General features: G+C 34.8%; 1 protein-coding gene across 1 annotated transcript in view; it reads right to left on the bottom strand.

The window, feature by feature from the left end:
• MSH3 (mutS homolog 3) overlaps window positions 1-24,902 on the bottom strand; it is a 216,325-nt gene that overhangs the window by 48,238 nt on the left and 143,185 nt on the right. Inside the window, exon 19 of the mRNA XM_051992813.1 lies at window positions 14,572-14,683. Within this exon, the coding sequence (XP_051848773.1) occupies window positions 14,572-14,683 (112 nt within the window). The remainder of the gene's footprint in view (window positions 1-14,571; window positions 14,684-24,902) is intronic.

The raw sequence follows: 24,902 nt of genomic DNA, 5'->3' as shown, positions 1-24,902 counted from the left end.
TAAATGTTATGGAATATTATTGTTCTATAAGAAACGATCAGCAGGATGATTTCAGTGAGGATTGGAGAGACTTACATGAACTGATGCTAAGTGAAGTGAGGAAAAGCAGGAGATCATTATACACAGCAACAGCAATATTATATGACAATCAGTTCTGAGGGATGTGATTCTTTGCAACAATGAGAAGATTGAGGCTAGTTTCAATGATCTTGTGATGAAGAGAGCCATCTATCCCAGAGAGAGAACTGTAGAAACTGAGTGTGGATCACAACATAGCATTCTCACTCTTTTTGTTGTTTGCTTGCATTTTGTTTTCTTTCTCATGTTTTTTTTTCCTTTTTGTTCTGATTTTTCTTGTATAGTGTAATAACTGTATAAATATGTATACAAATATTAGATTTAACATATTTTTTAAATATGTTTAACATATTGGATTACTTGTCATCTAGGGGAGGGGATGGGAGGAAGGAAGGGAAAAATCTGAAAAACAAGGTTTTGCAAGGGTCCATGCTGAAAAATTATTCATGCATGTTTTTTTTTAATTAAAGCTTTTTATTTTCAAAATATATACCTGGATAATTTTCGACTTTCACCCCAACAAAATCCTGTGTTCTAATTTTTCCCCTCCCTTTCCCCCATCCTCTGACCCCAGTTGGAAAGTGATCCAGTATATGTTAAACATATGCAATTTTTCTATACATATTTCTACAAATATCACATGCATATATTTTGAAAATAAAAAGCTGTACTAAAAAAAATAATAAAAAGGAAAAAACCCTCAATAAAAAAATAAAGTTTAAAAAGAGAAAGAGAATAAATTCAATCTGTATTCAACAAAATAAAATTTTGATCCTTTCTTCATATGAGAAGTCAGAATTTTTTTCTTTTTTGTTTATAATATATTTACAGTACCTTACTGTAAAATCTAAATTGATATTATATAACACTATATATGTATTTTATGGACTTCTTAGTTTCTAAACTTTTTCTGTATTCTTTTCTGCTGCCTCCATAAAACTCTCCCAAAATTCCCATTTAATTTCTTATGCCAACCCATGATATATCCAAATCATGATGTGGAAAAGTCACAATTTGGAAGGGAAAACTGTACATCATTTCAGTGTCACTCTTTACTTCCCTCTCTAACCACCTTCTTACCTATAATTGAAAAACTGAAGTGCCTTTTCTAATATTAAGGAAGGTATTGACTCATCAGACTTCAGATCCCATTACTAACACTATGTTAGCTCATAATACTGTGAATAGCCCCATGGCAGTAAAGCGAATAGGTGCAGTTACTTGAGTTTAGGTTATAAATCCAGCTTCATAATGGCTGCCTTCTCTGCCCAATTTTTTCCTCTTCTTCCTTCTATATCCTGGCAAGAGGAGATAGTGCCTTTCTTCTAAGATTAGCTCCAATTTATCCTGCAAATATCTTCTTTGTATATAAACCCTTGTATGTTGTCATCTCCATTAGACAGTGCAACCCCTTAGGAACAGGAAATATTTTTTGCCTATCTTCATATGTTCCATCTTTAATATAGTGCCTGGTATATAGTATGTATTTAATAAATACTTATTGCTGAACTGTTGGCTTGACAAATGTCCTTTTCTTGTCTCCTGAAACCAAGGTCAGACTACAACAAGTAGCTATAGCAGGATAAGTGTTATGATTTTTTTATAATTATGCAGGCTCCCTTAAAAAAAAAATCCTACAGATCTGCTTAGAATTCTGCCAATTAGCAATTCAATTCATTTAATGAGAAAATAATACTGATGTGAAAATTAGAAAGTTAGTCATTCAAACTTCAGAGTAGATTATAGATACTCTTGCCATTTGTAAGGGACAGTTTTAGACATTTAATTGTGATATTCACTCTCTATCAGTAAGTGATCCACTTACTTACTAGAGGACTCAATTTCTATAGTCATAAACACAGATGGATGGTCTAGATAAGGATTTTTTAAACTAATTTGGCTGAATTCTCCCTGTGCAACAGAACTGTTCGGTTCTGCAAATATGTATTGTATCTAGGATATACTGCAACATATTTAACATATATAGGACTGCTTGCCATCTTGGGGAGGGGGGGAGGTGGAGGGAAGGAGGGGAAAAAACGAAACATAAGCGAGTGCAAGGGATAATGTTGTAAAAAATTATCCTGGCATGGATTCTGTCAATACAAAGTTATTATTAAATAAAATAAAATTTAAATTAAAAAAATATATAAAAATAAACTAATTTGGCTGTAAAACATCTTTTGGTTTGGAATATACTGACAGAATCCATAAATTATGATCTGATATAATCTTTGGGGGTCAGTCAAAGACTGTGAAATAAAGGGACTGGAGAAATTTTGAAATTAAATAGAGGATGTGGGAGAAACAATGTGAAGGAAGATAGGTGAGTGTCAGATGCAAAATATTTGAAAAAGTGATGTGGATGTATAAAAGACAAGCAACATGATGAAGTCCTTCCAATGGTAAGAGAGTACTCAGAGGAAAAATTACCAAGCTCACATGATCTAGATCCTAGAGTACTGAAAGAACCAGAATATGGGCTATTATTGCTAATCTTTGAGAGACCATAGACAACAGAAGTATAATCATGGGACTAAAGAAAGGAAAGTGCTACCTTGATTTTTTTTTTTTGGCAAGGTTTTGGGGTTAAATGACTTGCTTAGACTCACACAGTTAGTGTTAAGTTCTAAAGCCAAATTTGAACTCAGGTCTTCCTGATTCCAGAACCAGTACTCTAGTCTCTGTGCCATCTACCTATCCCTGCTAAGACTTTCAAAAAAGTGAAAAAAGTAAGAGTCTGGACACCAGATGCTGGCAGACTTGATTTCAAATGCTGGCAAAATTCTAGAATTCAATACTAATGCACAGCTGTAATCCCCCAAAACAGTGTGACTTTATCAGGAATAGGGTCATACACTAAAATAACTTCTTTTTCTTTTCTGATCAAAAAGCTGATTATGAGAATGCTAGAAACAGAGAATAGAGTATAGGAAAAAATTTTTTATCAATTAAAAAGTTTCTCATTATATCGTTGTGAATAAGATTAAGAAATATAAGCTCAAGGCCAGTACAGCTAAGTAGATTTGTAACTGGTTGAATGACTGGATTCAGAGTGGAGTCATTAATTCTCTATGTCAGCTTGAAGAAAAGAGTCTAGTGGAGTGCTCCAGGATCTGTCCTTGGCTATTCAACATTTTATTAATAGCTTCAATGATGTCACAGCTGACATGCTGAATCAAAACTTGCAAACGACAGGAAGCTGGGAGGTATAGTTAATATATATTAGGTGAAGCTTGCATTGAAATCAGACTAGAAGGATGAGCTAAATCTAATACTATTCAAGAAGAATAAATATAAAATTCTTTTTCAGGGTTCAAAATGATCAGTGACACAAATACAAAATGGCAGGGAATGATTAGATAAGGATGAAAAAAGATCCAGGGGTTTTAGTGGACTACAAAATTCAATATGAATCAAAGATATGACAAAATAACCAAATTTTACTAAGGTTCTATTAAGAAAGGCAGAGTATCCAGAAGGAAGGTGGTAGTCCCACCGTACTCTGTATCCTTGGTCAAAACACATTTAAATATTTTATTCAGCTCTGGTACAGTGTTTTTGGAAAGGACATTAATAAACTAGACTATGTCCACAGGAACATGAGCACAATGGTGAACAAACTACAAACAGTGACATAGGAAAGAATTGGGGATATTTAGCCTGGAGAGCAAATAACTCAGGAAGAATATAAATGTCTTAAAGTATCTGAAAGTTTTCATTTAGTAGAGTTGCCACATTGTTTTGCTTGAATGAGGAGGAATGAGTAAAAGTTTCCAAAGAGGCAGATTTTGTTTCAATATTTAAAAAAAAGTGATCTCAATAATCAATGCTAATCCCAAATAGGATGGATGCCTAGGTAGATTTTAATGGAGACTTTCAAATAGAGACTGATCACTTGCTAGCAATGCTAGAAAATGGATTCTTGGATATATACAGGTCAGATTAGAAGCCTCAGAAAGCAGCCTCTTATTCTGTGTGTGTGGGCAAGGCAGAGGGTGAGAATGGGCAGTAGTGGCTCATGTATGTATTGAATGACATAGTGAGAAGTAATTATCTGGGTTCAAGATGGATATGGACAAAGTGTGAAGGAAGACATTAGTGTATCTGACAGTGAAGAGTGGGAGAGGACACAAAATGGGGTGGCATTGTAGCACTAAAATGCTGCTGATATTTAAGATACGATGACTTAAAGTCCAATGCTATTGGTTCTATAAAATGGCAGTCCCTCATGTAGTTTCAATTAATTGTTTCATTCCTTGCCCATATGAGCCTTTACAAGTTGTTGTTCATTGTTTCATCAGTGTCCAATTCATCTTACCCCATTTGGGGTTTTCCTGGCAAAGATGCTAGAATGGTTTGATATTTCCTTCTCTGGCTCATTTTATAAATGATGAAACTGAGGCAAATGGGATTAAATGACTTGGCCAAGGTCCCACAACTTTTAAGTGTCTGACACCAGATTTGAATTCATCTTCCTGATTCCAGACCTGCCCTCTTTCCACTGAACCATCTAGTTGCCTATCTTCCTCTTTTCCTTTGCCTTCTCCCATTCTTCCTTGTCAAATACAGTGATGTCTTCCTTCATACTTTATATCTACCATGACTCACTATGTCACTTAACACACACACACACACACACACCCCCTATTACTGCCTATCCCAATCCCCAGCCTTGCTCATATATGCATAGACGCAAAAGCCACTCTCAGAGGGCTCTAATCCAACCTAACTATAACAAGAATCTATTATCCAGTATCGCCAGCAAAAGATCAGCCTTTAATTGAAAGTCTCCATTGAAAAGAATTAAGCAATCCATCCTACTTGGAAATATTTTCCTGCTATTGAACCACAATCTGCCTCTCTGGAATACATATATTATCTTGGAATCCATACTGAACATGTTTTCTGAAATGCTGGACTAGCATTTTTTAATTTTTAAAATTCCTTCTATTATCAGAATGCTACAATTCTTTATATAGAGATAATACTTAATAAAGAACTGGTAGGGGACAGTTAGTGCAGTGGATAGAGCACCAACCCTGAAGTCAGTAGGACCTGAGTTCAAATCTGATCTCAGATACTTAACACTTCCTGGCTGTGTGACCCTGGGCAAGTTACTTAACCCCAATTGCCTCAGCAAAAAAACAAAAAACAAAAAACAAAAACTGATAGTGAAGATGGCCAAAAAGAAGACAAAAAAATAGCTTTTAAGACGAAGTCTAGGGTAGCTAGGTAGTGCAGTAGATTAAAGCACCAGCCCTGAAGTCAGGAGATTCTGAGTTAAAAATCTGGCCTAAGACCTGTAACACTTCCTACTTGTGTGATGCTGGGCAAGTCACTTAACCCCAGTTGCCTCAGCCAAAAAAAAAAAAAAAAAAAAAAAAGACGAAGTCTAGAGAGAACTAAAAGATTCAAGTTAATGAAAACTTAAAGCAAAATAATTTCATGCTAGCAAAACACATGTCCAGAATGAGTAGGATGGCCTCAAATAATTTTCTACTGATGGTAAATAAAATAAACTTAATTTTCTCAATTCATTCTGTTTTGGGGAGGATTTTTTTAGCATAGTTTGATCCTCAAAGAAATTTAAGGCAGTTAGGGGTAGACTATTTGGTTCTTGGAAAGCAGATTCAAGGTTTCATTTAGGAAGCAGGAGAAAAGTGTCATTAATATTAATAAGACAAGTATTTTGTCTTATATATAATGTACATGTATGTATATGTGCATGTATATATAATGTATATATTAAGGCTTCTGTTGGTTGATGTTGGAATCTTTACAAACTGTTAAGTCATTAGAGTTGATAGAGACAATAATTATCTAATTTAGCATGGTTCAGTATGATTGATCTGATCCTACGAGATGTTATGGGCCAAAAGAAACAAGGTACTAAGTGGAACTGAGAAACAATGCTTGTGTTCACACCTTTATTCATTGGAGTTCACACATTTGGGAGATTTAAGGGTTTAGTATGAGATATCCGAATTCACACCTCCCTAATTCCTGCCTCCAGAAGGAGTCCTCAACCTTTGGGAGATCTTATATAAAGAGGTTCTTAGCTTTGGGTTAGGGAGTTACTTCGGAACATTCCCAGGGGTTGGAAAAGAGCACTCTAGGAGGAAACCCACAAGCCCTCTTTCAGAGGCAAGAGAGATTCATTCCATTTTTCACCTGGCTGGCTGGAGGCTGAAGGACAAACTTTTGGATTCGAAGACATTCTGAGGGAGCTCTTGGAACCAAGCAGAGAGATAGGCCTCAACTAACCGGGCTATATTGGAGACAATAAAAGATCAGAACTTTTAGCATCTGGCTGCATTTGGGTGATTATTACTTTTAATTGAAACTAAGGCTGACTCCAGAAAACCTCCCCGATTTAAACCTGCTCCCAGAGAGAACCATTATTATTTTAAAGAAGAAAAACACCATAGGTCGATTTGTATAGATGAGATCACTTGTCAAAGAAATTTTGAGTAGCAGCATTTTGCATGACCCTTTTGTAATTCTGCTCGTATATCAAACTGTTAGATCATCTCCAACACAGGACAAAGCAAAGTATGGTTTAGAAGGGGATAGGATGGTTTGGTAGAATGGGTCATGCACCAATGTTCGGGAGATTACTAAGGTCTACTTCTAATTCTGCCATTAACAAGCTATATGAATTTTATTTCTTAGCTTCCTCACCTATATGATGAAAACTTTTCTTTCTTTCTTTCTTTCTTTTTTTTTTTTGGCAAGGAAATCAGGGTTAAGTGACACAGCTAGTAAGTATCAGATCTAATTTGAATTTAGGTCCTCCTGAAAACAGGGCTAGTATTCTATCCATTGGGCTACTTAGATGCCCCAGGCCTTATTTTAATCTGGGTCTTGTGAACTTGTTTTAAAAAATATTTTGATGATTGTATTCCAATATAATAGACCTCTTTGGTAACTCTATACATTCTATGCATTTAAAAACATTATTCTGAGCAAGGGCCTCTAGGCTTTATCAGATCCAAAGAGGTTGATGGCATAATAAAAATCTTAAGGACCCCAGAACTAGATGATTTCCAGGGTTCCCCTCAATATTAATATTCCTTGACTAAGCAGATGGAACTCATTCTGAGAAATAAACAATAGGAGAAAAGCCTATCTCACCGGTAGTTGATATTTTTAAAATAATCTTAAACTGTTAAAATTAGAAGTTAGGAGACTGGACAAGCCTAAACATTAAACAATGTTCAAGGATTGTTTTCTTTCTTTTTATATTTATATCCAGTTTTCTAGCACTTGAATATGGGTTCTTAATAGAAGTTGGTTCAATTGAACTGAATGTCTAGCATATCCTATACTGAGAGTAAAAGACAACAGAAAACTATGGTTAAAAAAAGTCATTATGGGAAGATCAGAACACTGATGCAATTTGGCTAGTGGAGCTCAAGTGCCCAATTATGCTAGATCACAATCTGGATGAGGCCAGAAAAATAAATACACTTTCTATAGCCTTTGACTCAGAAATAATCCTTCTGGACATATATTTCCAAAAGGTCCAAATCAGAAACAAAGATTCAGTATTTCCCAAAATATTTAAAGCAGCAATTTTTGTGTTAGCAAAGAGTTGGAAATAAAGTGGATGACCAATATTCGGGGAATAACTGATACATGTGTAACATATGCAATATATGGATGTAATGGACTATTATTATACAACAAGTATAAGTAATATAATATGTTGTTATGCCACAGTCTCCTTTAACTGTTCTACCTCAGTTTCCCTGCACTAGTTTCCCTTATTGTCCTGAGTTTCCCTGAATTGTTCTATCTCAGTTTCCTTAACTGTTCTGCCTCAATCCCCTTAGTTGTAAAACCCGGCTCTGGTCCATTAAGACTGAGGACTATTTGCTCAAAGGTTATAAATTGTCAACGTGAGACTCAAAAAGAGAGGGAGATCGGATTTCTTGGGTCCTAACTCCTTCTGCTCTCAAGAATTTATGACACTGACACTACCCCCTCTAAAATATTCCAAAAGATAAGACTATCCTGGATACCTTATTGACATCTTTACTTTTGTTTATTCAGACATCCTGACTCTGGCTTTTAGTAAAAATTTACCTACCCCCATCCTGACAGAATCAAATGGGTCTGTAAAGAAGTTTCCCGCTTCTTTCCCCTTCTTTGTTTGAAAAAGATATAAAAAGACTTGGGATTCTCCCATTCATCACTGGATACTTTGAGATGAGAATCCTGTCCAGTCAATTATACTCTCCAATTAATAAAATATTAAAAACTCTCTAATCTCTATCTTGCCTCAGTTTCTTTGGCATTACAATATATAGCATATAGATGTAATGAACTATTATTTACAAAAAAACCCCAAAGCATTAAGAAAACAAAGCAAAGTTTTAAAGAACTAATATGGAGCAAAATGAGTAGAATCAAAAGAACAATGTCAATCAAAAGATACACAATGAACAGATCACTAAAAGTAAGCTTAACTCTAAATAATGGAAAAACCAGTAAGAAGCACAAAGAAGGAATAATAAACAAACTTCTTCGCTCTTGGCAGAGAAATGTGGGATTACTGAGAGAAAAAAAAGTTATACATTGTCAAATGTGGTCACTATATGGGATGTCTATCAGGGAGGGTTTATTCTGGAAAAGATAGAGTTTGAAAAAAGTATGACATGGAGACAAAAGGGATCAGTTAAAAGTACTTTTAAAAGAATAATCATGTAACTAGTGGATAGGGGAGTTGCCCATCATAAATGTCAAAATATGAATCACAAAACCATCATGAGTTTCCTTTAGTTTAATCAGTTTTTCAAGCATCTCATCACTATAGCAAAATTTTGATTAAGGTATGGAAAGAAATGAAAGACAGTTGAGGAACCTGGGGCACTGATGAAGAGAACAGACCTGGGGTTAGAAGGAAGAGCCCACAGAGAGGTTATATGATAATAGTAGGTGATTTTGGAAAGCCAAAGAAAAAATTGAGGGGCGCTAATCTCCTAGAGTTCTGCCTGAACTCTTCTTGGATCCCTGCCCATTCCTATATGGAATCATATATGGAATCACTCAGTTTTGCATTACAAATTCAGTATAAGATTTTACTGCTAGTACTCTCAGAAATTCTTCCAGTTCAATAGATGCAAACAAAATCATGAGTTCTTGAAACAATCACTCAGAAATTACTATGGGTCAATGATCTTTTCTGAACCTCCAAGAAGACACACAAGTGGTGGACTCTTCTGCACTATAGACTATTAACCAAACCAAAAAGAAGCTAAATTATGAACCAGTCTGCATCAAGAAAACTCACCAATCACAGATGTATTTCTTTTTCATTCTAATCAAAAAGCCCAAATTACTGGGCTTCCAGGTTGTTATATGGCTAATATTCATAATTATGACACTAAGATCCTTTTATTTCACAAAGATTAAATTATGTCTACTCTACTGCTTAATGTTAAGTTTATTTGATTAATTCTAATTATTTGAACATTGGCAATCCATGTATGAGTAGCAGTGAGGCAAAGCAGAAAGGAGGCCAGGAATCAGGAAAACCAAGTCCTACCTCTGACACAAGGATAGATATGTGAATATAGATAAGTTACTTAACTTCTTAGAGCAAGCAAACCTCTAACAGAAGCTGTGAATAAATGGTTGATGAATGTCAGTTGAGGGAATATTCTCCCTTCCCTATTCTACCCCACACAATAATTCATTTACAAAGTTACTCTATGATTTCATTAGAATATTAAATTAACAAGAATAACTAATTCTTTGACCATTTTGGATAAATAGGTGTCAACTATATTAATTGACTATGGTGGGTTCTGGGATAGAGGCTGGGGAAAATGGTTATCAAATTCTGTAGCCTCAGTAGCAAATTTAAAATTGTGCACATAGACAGTTGAAAATAGAGTTAAGAATAAGGCTGGAAAAAAGAAGAAACTGATGACAGAAGCTAGGTAAAATAAAATTGACCATGCAGTCAACTATGGATTTCCGAGTCAGATTTCCTTTATCTTGGATTCAAAAAGTCTTACAATAATAGGTTAAAAAATTAATTTTCACAAGTATAAGTTGAAGAGGTACAGCTAGATGACAGTTTTTCTGATTAAGATCTAGTAGATTAGTGGAATCAAAGCTGAATATGGGTGAAGAAACCAATATGGTAGTCAAAAATATCCAATGCAAGTTTATTGTTCAGAAAAACAAAGGCTATATACTCACAGTATTGGTCAGACTACATCTAGAGTACTGTGCTCAGTTTGCTCATCACATTTTAGGAAGAACACTTAATTTAGATCCCACAGGCTTTGGGATCATGCCATATGAATAATGGTTGAAAAAAAATGACAATGGTTAGCCAACTGTTTTCAAACTACATGTTTACTTCCTCTCACCAATATTCTTACACCACCACTATTTTCCTTCCTCCCTACCTCTTCCATCCTCCAGGAGATTAGCATCTCCCATTTTTTTCCTTGGCTATCCAAAATTCCCTACTACTATCATACAGCCTCTCTAGTGGCACTGCCTTCTTGCCCCAGACCCCTAAACTATCTCTCATTTCTTTCCCTACCTTAATCATAAATAGCAGTCATGAATGGAAGTTGCAGAGAATCAAATTTAGATATGATAAAAAAGAAAAATATCCTAATAGCTGGAATGGAATAAATTCCTCAGAAGTTAGCAGATTATTCCTCTTTAGAGTCCCTTCCATCTGCTCTAGATTTATCTTGCATGTATTTAGTTATTACATATTGTGTCCTCCATTAGATGCAAACTTCAAGGGGAGGGGCTATTATTAGCTTTTTAAAGAAATGTCCCTAGCACACCTGCCACAAAGCACATAATAAATGCTAACTGATGTCACAATATGAATCATTACTTGTAGGAATATTGTAGAAGAAATTAAGTGGCCTCTAAAACTCCTTCCAACTACAAATCTAACATTACATGCCAGAGAGGATAGGGAATAGTACACTGCGCCAGGAATACAAGAACCATCCCACTCTGCCATTAAGAAGATGTCACGGTTTCCTTTCTCTGCCTTATTCTAACAAACATAGTTCTGAAACTGTCATGTAATCTTCGAAAACCAATTCAGGGGACTCTGGCTCTCCATGCTTTTTCATGTGGCTTATAAGAGGCTTCTGAATGTAGCTTGATTATGTCAAAATATTTTGGAGAAGTCCCTGTTCCCCACAGTTAAGACCCAGTAAAGAAGGTTATGTCCTAAGTTTCGCATAACAATAATTCTTTGCACTCTAGAATGATCTCACCCTCTGGCAAAAAGTCACTAAGGAATCTAGCTCCCTCATTCCCCAGAGATGTCCATCACATGTTTACGCTCCCTGTTCTTTGTCACTGACATGTCCTATGCTCCTGTATCTGTCACAGAACTCCGAATCTGATTCTGTGCTTGCAGAGTGGCCATGACCCCAAGATCTGAGACAATGGCTATTCCCATGGGACCTAAGAACCCCTGCATTGTCCCAAGAAATGTTAACCATGAGAACTGCCTCAAGATCTAAGAATGACTGTATTGAGGACCAATCCCTTTCATGTATATAAGTAACCCAGCATTAAGGTCTCCAAGCTTACTGGGGGACCCCATTTGCAAACATCATTTTCTTTACTCTGAAATTAATGAAGCTTCTGTTTGTGTCCTGACTCTCCTGTTTTTAGCCTGTTCTATTTGCTTGGCTTCATGGGTTCAAATTCCATTTCAGACACTTGTTAGTAGTGTGAACTTTGACATGGTATGTTACCTCTTTAGTTTCTTCTATAAAATGAGGATAACAATAGCATCAATTTCACAATGTTGTTGTGAGGATCAACAAGAAAAAATTCACACATACTCACACCCCAACATTATTATGATTAGTTTTGGTTTTCCTTCCTTCCGGAAACCACTGCCTTCATTCTATGACTATGGTTATATCTGGCAACCTTGCTAAAAGTCCTGGACAAATAACTTTAGGAGTTGTGACAAAAACAAGATTCAAAGTGGTTAGATTCAATCACAAATTTAGAAGTTAGATATATGGGTTCCTCCCTCTGCTTTCTATCTGTCTTCTCAACTATCTATATGACTTACCTCTAGAACTATAAATAAAATACCTTGGGCTCTAAGAGGGTAGGAAAATGTAGATTTCATTTATAAACTTATTTACTAAAATTATTATAGTTTATACATCTATAATATGCATTTAAATAGTTTATTTCACCTCCTGCTACTACTCAGCCCTATTAAGAGAGAAGGACTAGACATTTGTGGCTTTTTAAGGAGTCTAAAAGATCAAGAAGCAAGATCATTATAATATTCCATCAGAAAGAAAAAAATACTGGAAAAGTCAATAGTGACCCAAAATTCAATTATCTGACCTATTCAGCAACAAATGTGAACAATCCTACTGGAAGCAAATATGCCTCTACCCTCTCTGAAGCACTTGCTGTGTCTAAACGATACAACCCCAAACAATAATAAACCAACAGATACTTATCAAGCAATGACTACTGTTTAGCACCAAGTTAGGTGCTGCTAGAAATAAAAGAAATATAAGGTGCTCATAATTTTATGTAGGAGATAAGTCGTATCAGGAAATCACATGACAGAATATAAGCAAAGACTACAGACAAGTATCTTTTTCCATAGGGAAGCTCAAAGATAAGAGATAACTGAATGTGTTAGATTAGTTTGTAACTTAACTTGGTCTTGAAAGAAAAACAGAATTTTAATAAGCAGAAAAGAAAGTATTGACTACTCCTGTTTGGAGAAATAACAAATAAATGCACAGACAACAGAATGACTATGAAGGAAAAATAAAAAGACTGGTCTGATTAAAGTGGATGATCCTTGTTTGAGGGTTTTAGGAGATATGGCTGGCTAGAACAAATAGAATTAGCTGTTCTAAGGCCCTGCAGGCCATAGATAGTATATGGAGCAAAAAAAAAACCTACATTGAGGTTTAGGACTGGGAATGAGTAGGGGAAACACCGGAGCCCCAAATCTCCTTTGTAATAGGCTGGTGGTTATAGTAAATGTGTACCTAAATAAGATTTCTCAATGCTTTCCAGAGTCCTTTTTGGAAGAGGATTAGCAGTTCTTGGAGACACAATTAATAGGAAGGTATACAAGAATTATGGATTATGCAAAAATCAAAGAGATGAAATGAAGGGAGTTTATAGGTTTTTGTTTTTGTTTTTGTTTTAGAAGGGAGGGGGAGGGTTTCCAGAATGTAAGAAAGTACTTAGAATAGCTTAGAGGAGAATTACTGGAGAAACAGCTATATCAGAAGCAATTAGAAAACTTCATATACTACAAAATTCCAAAAACTCTACCTCAATTATGCATGCTCCAAAAAAGCTGATTTTTAATATTATGTCATTAGCAAAATTAGCTGTGCTTTCTGCTAAAAGTATCTTTCCCCCACAGTATAGTTTGTAATTACCTACCATAAAATTTTTTAAACAAGTTTTTCTCAATTTTTTTCTTAACTCTATCCATATATAAATTCATGCCATACAAAGAATGCATTTCACCATAGCAACAATTTTACATCAACTCCTACACTAGAAAGAGGGTCTATAAAAGCCACTGATATTTCAGAGCATTCCAGAAATGTATTTTGCTAAGATAAAACAGAAAAATTATTTTGCAAATGGTAGTTCAATATTTCTGAAAACTTTCTTGTAATGTTATTTTAGCTTCCCAAAAGACACTTTATTAAACATCATGAGCTTTTACAAAGCCAATAAAAATGACTAAGATAAATTAATTATTCAAGTTTTGCTAGCAAATGATTAAATTAATTTGCAAATAGAATAGAAATCAAATTAAAGAAATTTCAATTGGTCCACATATACTATTTTCCCAAGTAAAAGTACCTATTGATACTTTGGGAAATAAAAGGTAACATATTTACATAGTATTTTTAAAAATGTATTATTGCTTACTAGCTTAATCTAATAAATGATGTCATTTACATGTTTTCCTAATAAGAGCTAAAGTTACTGAAAGTTCAAGAAGCCTTTGTACAACAAAAGTGAATAGAGTTTCAAGTTCTTACTGTATTAAGAGATCAAAACTACACATTAGGAAAAAAAAATTGGAGCAGTAACATAAGTTGGGTGAGGAAAAAGAACAAGGATAAAGAGTGAGACACTAAGAGTTAATGAAACATTAATGTCGTATGACTCTAATTAACAAGAATTGATAAGCTGGGCAAATTCTTTATTTGCCAAATTTTTTAGTCAGCATATGATTCTTCACCAGTAATAGCAGTGATGGGCATAATATCACAGAAAAGGCTACATTCAAATGTTGATCCTTGTAAAACGAAAACGGTAATAGATTATTAATTATACATTTGGGTATATATATATATATCATCCAAACACTCCCCCCATGTGTTCACACACATATATACATATGCATATATATGTAAAATCAATCAAGAGTTAACTTTCTCTACTTGGTTTTCCTCATAATACAATACTTACTGATAAATATGTACTATTGGGAACATACTGATCCTGCTCTCCCAATAACATATCAATCACAGGATGTCGACCATTTTTTATTACTATTTTTCTTTCTTCTTGCAAAATTGGTCTACAAAAAGAAATACTTTAATTCAGTGTTTGAAAATGTTACAGAAATCATTTTTAAAATAGCACAAAACAAACAAGAAATATGCAATACAAACAGAAAATTTCAAACTTCTTAAAGATTGTATCTTCAAGGTGCAGCTAGGTGGTTAGTGAAAAGAGCACCAGTCCTGGAATCAGGAGCACCTGAGTTCAAATCCAACCTTAAATGTTTAGACACTTAATTAGTTATGTGACTCTGGGCAAGTCACTCAACCCCAATCACCTTACCAAAACAAAACAACATTTAAATAATATGGTTTAAATATAAAGATCATCTTAGTTATTTTTAAAAAATGATATTTTTAAAAATGCTCAAAGAGTCATGGTATTAAGGAAAAAGCACTTATTCAATATTCAAATATAAATTTTACTCCCTATTATGATCATTTTGTCACCTCCCAAGGCCTATTTCAGTCATGTCAGGCTTTTTGTGACCTCAGTACTCTATTCATTGTACCACCCAGCTGTTGCCTCAAGCCTTTACTTCCTTGATCTCCCAAAGCTTTAGTTCACCACTCCCCTGCAACCCAACCCAAGTTAAACTCTTCACCTCTAATCTCATCATCATGCTGCTAACTCAAGCTTGACCAACATTACCTCCCTCAACCTCCTCTCCCCTTTGATTGGGTTGGAGGATGGAAGAAAAACTCTCAATTCCTACCTTTATGAAGGACAGTAACTTATATTTATTCTGCATCTGCTGCTCTATCTGGATCAGGACTTTTATTTAGTCTACATCTGCTTCTCTATCTGGATCAATTCCATAGAAAATGACAGTGTCTTCCCATCCTCTTTCCTGCATTGTCTTGTGTGTTCTCTCCCCCCATTATATTATGAGTTCATTGAGGGCAGGGATTGTCTTATTTTATATTGACAGTATCCGTAGTAGTATTTGACACACAGTGGGTGCTAGGTGGCACAGTAAATAGAATGCCAAGTCTGGAATCAGGAAGATTCATCTTCCCAAGTTCAAATCTATAAAACAAGCTGAAAAATAAAATAGCAAACCATTCTAGTACCTCTACCAAGAAAACCCTAAATGCCAATCTATTCTTTTAGAAATTCAGTTAATTGTAACATAATGATGTAGCTCCTGTACAATTTGGAACATTAATATTGATATTAATTCATTGTTTATGGTCCCTTTAAGTTTAAATACAATTTCTTTATCTCTAATGATAAAGCAAATTTTTATTTTTGCTCTGATAACATAATTACATTCCTGCTTTTTTGGATTTATCTGGCACATAGTAAATATAATTCCATCCTTTCATTTTGACTGTAGATATGTCTTTACATATTGTACAGTCTTGTCTTTTAATCTAGTTTGTAACTTTGATTTTATTATATTGTTTAATGTTTAATTCACTTGTAAAATTATGAATGTTATCAGACTTGTAATTTTCCTCCAAATTTTATTTTTGAAGATTTTCTTCTATAGTCTTCAATATTTTTTAAAAGATTAAAAAAAAAAAATCCCTTTCCTTTTTAAGTCAATATGTCATCCCTACAATTAGTCTTCCTCAAGGTACATTAGTATAACTTCAATGCTACAGACTCTCTACCCTGAGTGACCTGGCCCCACTTAAGATTGTGAATCCGTTCCATACTTTGGAGGTTTTACTTTACTTTTCCTTTCCTTTATTTAATAAATTATACCTTTTTTTCCATTTCAGTTAAATAATGCCTTTCCCCTTTCAATTTTATTTGTTTATTATTTTTCTTTTTCTGTGCTTTTTTCTTTCACTTAGTAACACTTTAATTTTTTCTAATTACTTTTAAAGATAGTTTTCAACATTCGCTTTTATAAAATTTTTATTTTCAAGTAATGTTAAGCTGGTGGAGTAAAGGTAAGAACTAACCCAACCTCTCCCCCAAACTGTTCTAAATTCCTTTAAATAATGACTCTAAAACATATTTTGGTACATCAGAATACCCCAAAAGACAGAGTAGAACATTTTCTAGCCAAAGGCAACTTACATCAGCAGGGTAAGTCTATGACACTAGGGTAGGAATCCAATACACAGTCCTGGTACAGGCCATACCAGCCCAGCCCCAGCCCCAGCCCAGCTCAGCCTCAGGCCCAGGCCCAGTCCCAGGCCCATGCAGCAAAGCATGAATGGGTCTAGAGACTTCAAAATCAGAGGTAGATGGTTTCCAGACCTCTCAGACCACAGACACCAAAGTGGACTTGAAAAGTCAGCAAAAAAGATCTGTGGCAACAGGATGGAAATCTATCAAACAATTCCAGCACACCTCCAGCACCTGCAAAGCAGGACTCTGTAGCTTTAGCACACTGGATCTTAAAGGTATAGTGAGGCAGGGACATGTCTAGCATTTCCAGGGCAGAAAAGAGGGCTTGTGGTCAGATGCAGAGAAGGATCTCTGAAAACAGCTGCACAAATCTCTTGAAGCTTGGGACAGTGCACCCTCCACTATGGAGAGACCTACTTTAACAAAGAGTTTTAAAAATCAAGTAAGAGGCTAGGAAAATGTGCAAACAACAGAAAAAGTTTCTGACGACAGAAAATTACTATGGTGAACAAGGAAGACCAAAACATGCACTCAGAAGAAGATAACAAAATCCAAAGCCTCGAAGAAAAAGAAGAATTAGTCTCAGACTATGGGATTTTGAATTTTGAAAATGGATTTTGAAAATCAAGTAAGAGAGACAGAGGAAAAATTAGGAAGAGAACTGAGAGTGATGCAAAAGGAAATACTAAAAGTTAAAGGAGAAAAAAGTCTTAAAAAGCAAAATTGGCCAAGTGGAAAATGAGATATAAAAGCTCACTGAGGAAAATAATTCCTTAAAAATTAGAATTGAGAAAACTGAAGCGAATGATTTATGAAAAACCAAGACAATAAAGCAAGATCAAAAAATGAAAAAAAAAATAGAAAAAAATGTGAAATATCTCATTGGAAAATCAACTGACCTAGAAAATAGATCCAGGAGAGCTAATTTAAAAATTATTGGCCTACCTGAAACTTATGATCAAAAAAAGAGTGTGCACATCATCTTTCAAAAAATTATCAAGGAAGAGTGTCCTGATATTTTAGAATCAGAGGGCAAAATAGAAATTGAAATGAAATCTCCCAGGAATATTATAGCCAAATTCCAGAACTCCCAGGTCAAAGAGAAAATACTGCAAGCATCCAGAAAGAAACAATTCAAATATTGTGGAGCCACAGTTAAGATAACACAAGATTTAGCAACTTCCACATTAAAGGACCAAAGACCTTATAATATGATATTCTGGAAAGCAATGGAGCTAGAAGTACATCTACTGCAACAAAAATGAGTAAAATCCTTCAGGGGAAAAGGTAGAAATTCAATGAAATATAGGACTTTCAAGCATTCATGATGAAAAGACAAGAGATGAATAAAAAATTTAATTCTCAAGAGAAGCATAAGGAGGTAATCAAGAAAGGTATATCATAAAGGAATTAACTGTTTACAGTCCTATGTGGAAGGATGATACTTGTAACTCATTAGAACTTTCTCATTGTTATGGCAGTTAGGAGTAGTATATAGCAAGCGGGTATAGGTCTGAATTGAATATGAAGGGATAATATATTTTAAAAATGAAATTAAGGGATAAGAAAGAAATGTACTGGGAGAAAGGGAAAGGGAAAAATGGAATGGTATAAATTCTTTGACATAAAAAAAGACAATAAAAAGCTTTTACAAAAGAGGGGAAGAGAAGGAGGTGAGAGTGAGTGAATTTTACTCTTATCAGATCTGGCTCCAAGAAAAATTAAACACACACTCAATATAGGTATACAAACCTATCTTACTCTGCAGGAAAGTAGGAAGGGAATGGAATATGAGAAGAAGGGAGGATGATAAAAGAGAGAGCACATTGTGGGAAGGAATGGTCAGTAGCAAAGCACTTTTGAGAAGTGACAGGATGAAGAAGAAAATAGAACAGAATGGAGGGAAATACAGTTAGCAATAGTAATTATAAAATGAATTCCAAAACAAATTTCTCTGATAAGGCCTCAGTTTTCAAATATTGATGGAACTAAGTCAAATTTATAAAAAATAAGAGCCATGCCCCAATTGAAAAATGCTCAAAAGATATAATCTATGTCCAAAGAGCTATAATTTCATGCATATCCTTTGCTCTAACAATACCACTACTAGATATGAATCCCATAAGAGATTATTTTAAAAAAAGGAAAAGGACCTATCACTACAAAAATATTTATAACTGTTCTCTTCTCAGGGCAAAAAAAAAAGGAAATTAAGGGCATCAATTGGGGAATGGCTGAATAAATTGTGGTATGTGATTATGATGGTTATTGTTCTATAGGAAATGATGAGCAGGATGTTCTCAGAAAAACCTGGGAAGTTCTCCATGAAGTCAAGTAAAGTGAAATGTACTGTATACAAAGTAATAGCAATGTTCTGGGATGATCAGCTGCAAATGAGTTTGCTATTCTCTGCAGTACAGACTACTCTAAAGGACATATAATGAAAAATCCTATCCATACCCAGAGAAGAAACTGTGTTTGAATGCAGATTGAAGAATACTCTCTCTCTCTCTCTCTTTTTTTTTTTGCTGACGCAATTGGGGTTAAGTGACTTGCCTAGGGTCACACAATCAGGAAGTGTCTGAGACCACATTTGAACTCAGATCCTCCTGACTTCAGGGCTGGTGCTCTATCCACTGTGCCACCTAGCTGCCCCCTTATTTTCTTTTTACTTTATTTTTCTTGAAGGTTTTTTTTAGGGTGAAAGATTTATGTTTTCTTTCACAACATGACTTTTATGGAAATGTTTTGTATAACATGTGGTTTCTTAATGGGAATTGGGGGTAAAAATAATTGAAAGAATCTGGCATTTAAATGTTTTAAAAACAAATGTTAAAATAATTGTTTTAAATGTAACTGGAGAAAAATATTAAATAAATAAATGAAATATTCCCTCCCAAAATTGATTTTGATTTCTAATTTTTTTCTCCCAGTACCCTCTCCAATATGGCAAGCAATCTGATATAGATTATAAACACGTAAAGTCATAGTAACTATATTTCCACATTTCTTACGTTGTGAAAAAAGAATCAGAACAAAAGGGAAAAACCATGAAAGAAAGAAAAAATGAAAATGCAGATCTCTTTTCAATCTGCATTTGTTCAATTATTCCCCCACTGAGGGCACCCCTGCAATTTTCGACTCCTTGTCATCACAAAAAACAGCTGCTATAAATGTTTTTGTACATTTTATGATCTCTTTGGGATACAGACTTAGTAGTGGTATTATTGGATCAAAGGGTATTTTGTGCCATTTTCTAACAAGATTTTGTTTTGTTCTTTTCATTATTTATCTTCACTATTCTGAAATTCTATTTTTTTCATTAATGATCTAAATCGTTATTTATTCCTTCTTTAATCTATGTTCCTTTTGTAGTTGATTTCTGAAATACCAGGTTTTAGTTCCCTCTTCTAACTTCTACACTAATGCTGTTATAATTCTTGCCCCATTGTACCTTATTTTTTTTCTGTTCTCATCTTAGAATATCACTTTGCAAAGGTATGAAGGTATAAAATGTGTATAAAAGCATTGCTCCACGATGGAAATAACTGTGTCCAAAATGATGTAGTGTGACTTTGCACTCTCTGTGATCACTTACTTCTATCGGTGTCTCTATTCAGCACTGATGTGATGGATCAGTCTTGAATCTCTTGTCTAAAATAGTATTCCAATGCCTTGATTTGAGAGGCAATTCTCAATGAAGATTAAAAGCAGTTCAAAGATTTAAAACATATAAAAAGTTCCAGCAGGAAAATTAAAAAAAAAAAAAAAGAAAGAAATTCAGCAAGGAAGTTCTCTGGGGAGCTTTCAGAAAAAAAATTTCAAAAACTACTTTTACATTTCCTTGCTCAAAGGACCCAGTTAGATCCTAAAGCAACCCACCCAAAGACCTGGTCTCCTCTTGGAGACATGATCTATTTGGTAACTCTTTTGTTTTGTTGTATTATTTAGTCCATTCACATTTACAATTATGAGAGTTAATTAAGTCTGTGGTTTTTTTCCAAATTTTGTTTTGTTTTTAACTTTTTCACTAGTATCTCCAGGGTTTTTAAAAGTCTCTCTCTCTTTTTTTTTTTTATGTCAATATGTTGTCCATACATTTAGTTTTAGTTAATGTACCATGATGTGACCCCATTCCAATATACTCTCTTCCCAACTTTACTCATGTTCACTCCAGTTTGTCAATTATTTATTTAGTTTGGGGATTTTATTTATAGTCCCTTTTTCCTTTCTTTTATTTAAGGAGTTACATTTTTCTGCCTTTCTAGTTAAGTAAGTCTGCACCATAATCTACTTTCTTGCAACAGTCCTGGCTAGTATTATAGTAGTGAGTAGGTGTGTGGTGGGACTTAAGGATGAATGTATATGGGAAGAAGTAATTCCCACTGCTCCTGTTCTACCAATATCCTGGCCCTATAAGACCTTTTTATTGACTGTCATCTCATTTAGCGGTACACATCTCCCATACCTTTCTGGGTGCTATAACTGGATATCTAGGAACTTTCATATCCCTTTTCCTGAGCTAAGATATTGTTCAAGGAAGCCCAACCCTTACAAGAGGCACTGTATATGTCAACTTTCCAGAGATGGAAACATGACACCATGAGGTTTACAGGGGCACCTACCTGCACTGAATTAAGACCCTCCCCTTTCACTAACAGTTTCAATCTCTCCTTTTTGTCATTTCCCATTCTTCTATAACCCCTCTTCTTGCTGAAACTCATAATTACTTCATTGTTCACTCATGGATTTATAAGAGTGTATATTATGCAATTGCTGCTGTTTTCTGTTTTCCTTCTCCTCATTTGTGGGCTCTTCCATTCTCTAATTTTGACTCATAAAATACACTTATTCGCCTATAAAAGGTTAGCTCTCCTCTTGTGCTTTCATCTCTTTTTCTTAAAATTTCACTTAGCATCTTAATATCTTTCTGTATTTTTAAAAATCTTAATGACTCCCTTATCACCTCACCCTGTTTTTTTTTAAATATGCAGGACAGGTCTTTTTTTTCCTTTCCTCTCCGTTTAAAAAAAAAAAACTTCTAAACATGAGGGTAATTACTTTCATTATTTATTCTTTCCCTTGTAATTATACTTATTTGCTTTTCTTGTGTCTTACTGTCTGGGGTGTTTTCAAGTCAAATATTCTCTTCATATCTTTCTTTGAAAGGAGGGAAGGAATGTCTCTTTAATTGAATAACTTTTTTTTCCCACTGATGATTAGATGCATGTTAGCAGAGTTTGTCATTCAAAGTTTTAGAATGAGCTTCTTTGCTTCCCAGAATAAACTATTCCTTCCTCCTTCCCTTCCTCCTACCTCTTACCTCTCTCTCCCCTCCCCCACCTCAGCATCGTTTCTGGTGACTTTTAAATAATCCTGGTACTCAAATTTAAAATTCTTCATCCTGTCTGACTGCAGAATTTGGTGTCACTGGAATCATTAATTTAACCACTGTATTTTGGAGTGTGACATGCAGAGAAGTTTTTTGCTTGCTTCTGTTTTAAGATTACTGGTTTCTTTTCATTTGTATTTTGCTATCTATATTCAGAAGTTCTATAGAGTTTTCATATTATTTCTTGCAATAAGGCGTTTGGGGTATTTTAGTTTATTTAATCATATTCTTCTGGGAGACCTGTGATCTTTATGTTGTCTTTATACATCCTATCATCAAAGTGAATGTTTTATGTTTTCTTCCATTGTTAGCTTCTCTTTCGACAGATTTTTCTTCATATCAATATTTTACATATTAAATCTACTGTTTTGTCTTTTCTTTCTTAGAGGAAACTCCCCACCATAGATTTGACTTTTTTTCTTAGTCTACTGAGTTTTTAAAATTTCTGTCTTTAGAGTTAAAAATTCAGACAAATATTAATTCCAAATTTCTCCTTTTATATATTTCATTTCTTTTTCTGAACTCTTGTATAATTTCTTCTTGTTTTTTTGCACTCTTTTGGTATTTTACAGATATGTGAATTTTTTCACTTTGTCTTGTAATATTTGTTAAGAGAGTTATAGCATTTCTCTGAGGAATTAGTACTGAGTGTTCTTTTTAGTTTTAGGATCCTTTCTGTTGATTAATCTGCTTATGCTTATAGGATAGCTTGATGGTAAAATGGATAAAGCTCTGGGCCTGGTATCAGAAAGATATGATTTAAATTCACTCTCAGCTAGCACAAACTAGCTGCAGGGTCCTACTAGAGGAATCACCTAACCTCTCTGCTTGCCTCAGTTTTCTCATTTGCAACAAAATGGGGATAATAATAGTACTTGAGGGCAGAAATTGTCTTTTGCTTTATTGTGTATTTCCAGCACTTAGCACAATTTTCCTTTCTTTTCCTAAGTCTTTTGTTTCCTCGCTGAACTGCAAACAGGGACATCTTTAAGACTATATTGCAAAGCTGCCTTAGCCCTAGCTATAGTTTCATTCAGATTTAGGTTTGGGTATCACCAGTCTCTGCCCAGACCCAAGTAGTTCAAGATGGATTGGTTCTAGTTGAGTTTCAGTTCCCATTTCTTCAGGCCCAGTGTAGCCACTCTGGCCCCTTGCCCTTGTTACTCCATCAACTCTCTTTATCCTACTTTGAGATCAATGAGTGAATGTCTGCCATTTTTTGCAGGAGAGAGAAGTATGGGAAGAATGTGCTGAAAAGAATGTCCTTAACCTAGGACCACCTCAAGAAGAAGGCAACATTGTTTTTTTCTCTATTCCTTTACATATAGGATTTTAAAAGCAGAATCTGTATTTACAGCTTCTTGCCGGGGGAAGCAGAAAAAGAATAAAGTGTGCCTACAAAATTATAGCAGCTTCCAGCAAGAGAATCTAATATAAGACCTGGGCATAAGCCTGTCCATCAGTTTTATGCATGTCTTCTGGGAGCATAAATCCTATTTTCAGGAAGGGATACCATGTACATTTTAAGCATTACAATTAATTTTTTTTTTTTTACTTCATAAAGATTTTATCTTGTTGAGGGTCTCTGAATGAAAAAATGAAATACAAAGCACTATAAATCATTATGAACACATACACATATATATGTATGTGAATATATTAGAAAACATTATAAATCTGCACAGAGCAAATTTCTGTGCTAAGTACTGAGGATACATATAGAAAAGTGGAGATAATCCCTGATCTCAAGGTAAGAGTTTTCAATTACAATTAAGATTGTATGGTCCCATAATTTTCAGGGTGTAGTGATAAAACAAATGGCAATGCATCTTCTTCTCTAGGGTTTGTTTTTGGCTTTTTCTGAAGTGTCATATATTGGGTTTAATGTTACTATTAATGAAATTATATCTTTTTCTAATTCTTAAACATTTGACAATATCAAGAATTCTGACGATGAGAAATTATACCACTCTAGGTTTTTCTTGGCTGTGATTACTGAAGAGCCATGGGCTAAAGCACCTGCAGATGTCACATCTTCTATAAATGTTGCTTCATGGGATCGTGACTGGTTTTAAGGGTGAAGAAAACAGAAGATGTGATAAGTCTTGAAAGCAATGGTATTTCCAAGTCTCTTGGGCTGACCAATCATCAGTGGCAGTTGGTTGATGACTGATGTTGGTGAGAACAATGGGATCCTTTTATAACTGCTCCCTGATGACAGAACTGATAATCTGGGGAGCAATGGTAATCCCATTACTCTTGGGGTCTCTCAGGCTTTCTCCCATGGAGTCTGAGAATAAGTAGTGGCCCAAGATACTGGCAGTGATTTGTCGCCTGTCCTTCCTTGACTTATGATTCCACTGCAATTGCTCTATGACTAATATGATTCCTCTTTCTGGTTTGGTTAGTTTTTTTCCCCCTCAATTAATGAGAACTGGGGAAAGTATCTAAAATATCATCTTGTTCTTGTAACCCTCAAATTGAAACTAAAATGTTTCTGAAGTCATCTTGCATTCATTTTTTTTTCCAGAAGAGTGAGAATGCTATGTTGTGATCCACAATCAGTTCCTACAGGCCTCTCTCTGGGTGTATATGGTTTTCTTCATCACTGAACAAGTGGAACTGGTTTGAATCATCTCATATATGTATGTTATGGAATACACTTGTTCTGTATGAAATGACCAATAGGATGATTTCAGAGAGGTCTGGAGAGACTTACATGAATTGATGCTGAGTGAAATGAGCAGAGCCAGGA

This window comes from Antechinus flavipes, chromosome 1 (genome assembly GCF_016432865.1).
Source record: "Antechinus flavipes isolate AdamAnt ecotype Samford, QLD, Australia chromosome 1, AdamAnt_v2, whole genome shotgun sequence".
Lineage (NCBI taxonomy): Eukaryota > Metazoa > Chordata > Mammalia > Dasyuromorphia > Dasyuridae > Antechinus > Antechinus flavipes.
Note: the sequence above shows the minus strand (reverse complement) of the source record. Positions and strands in the feature narration are given on the sequence as shown.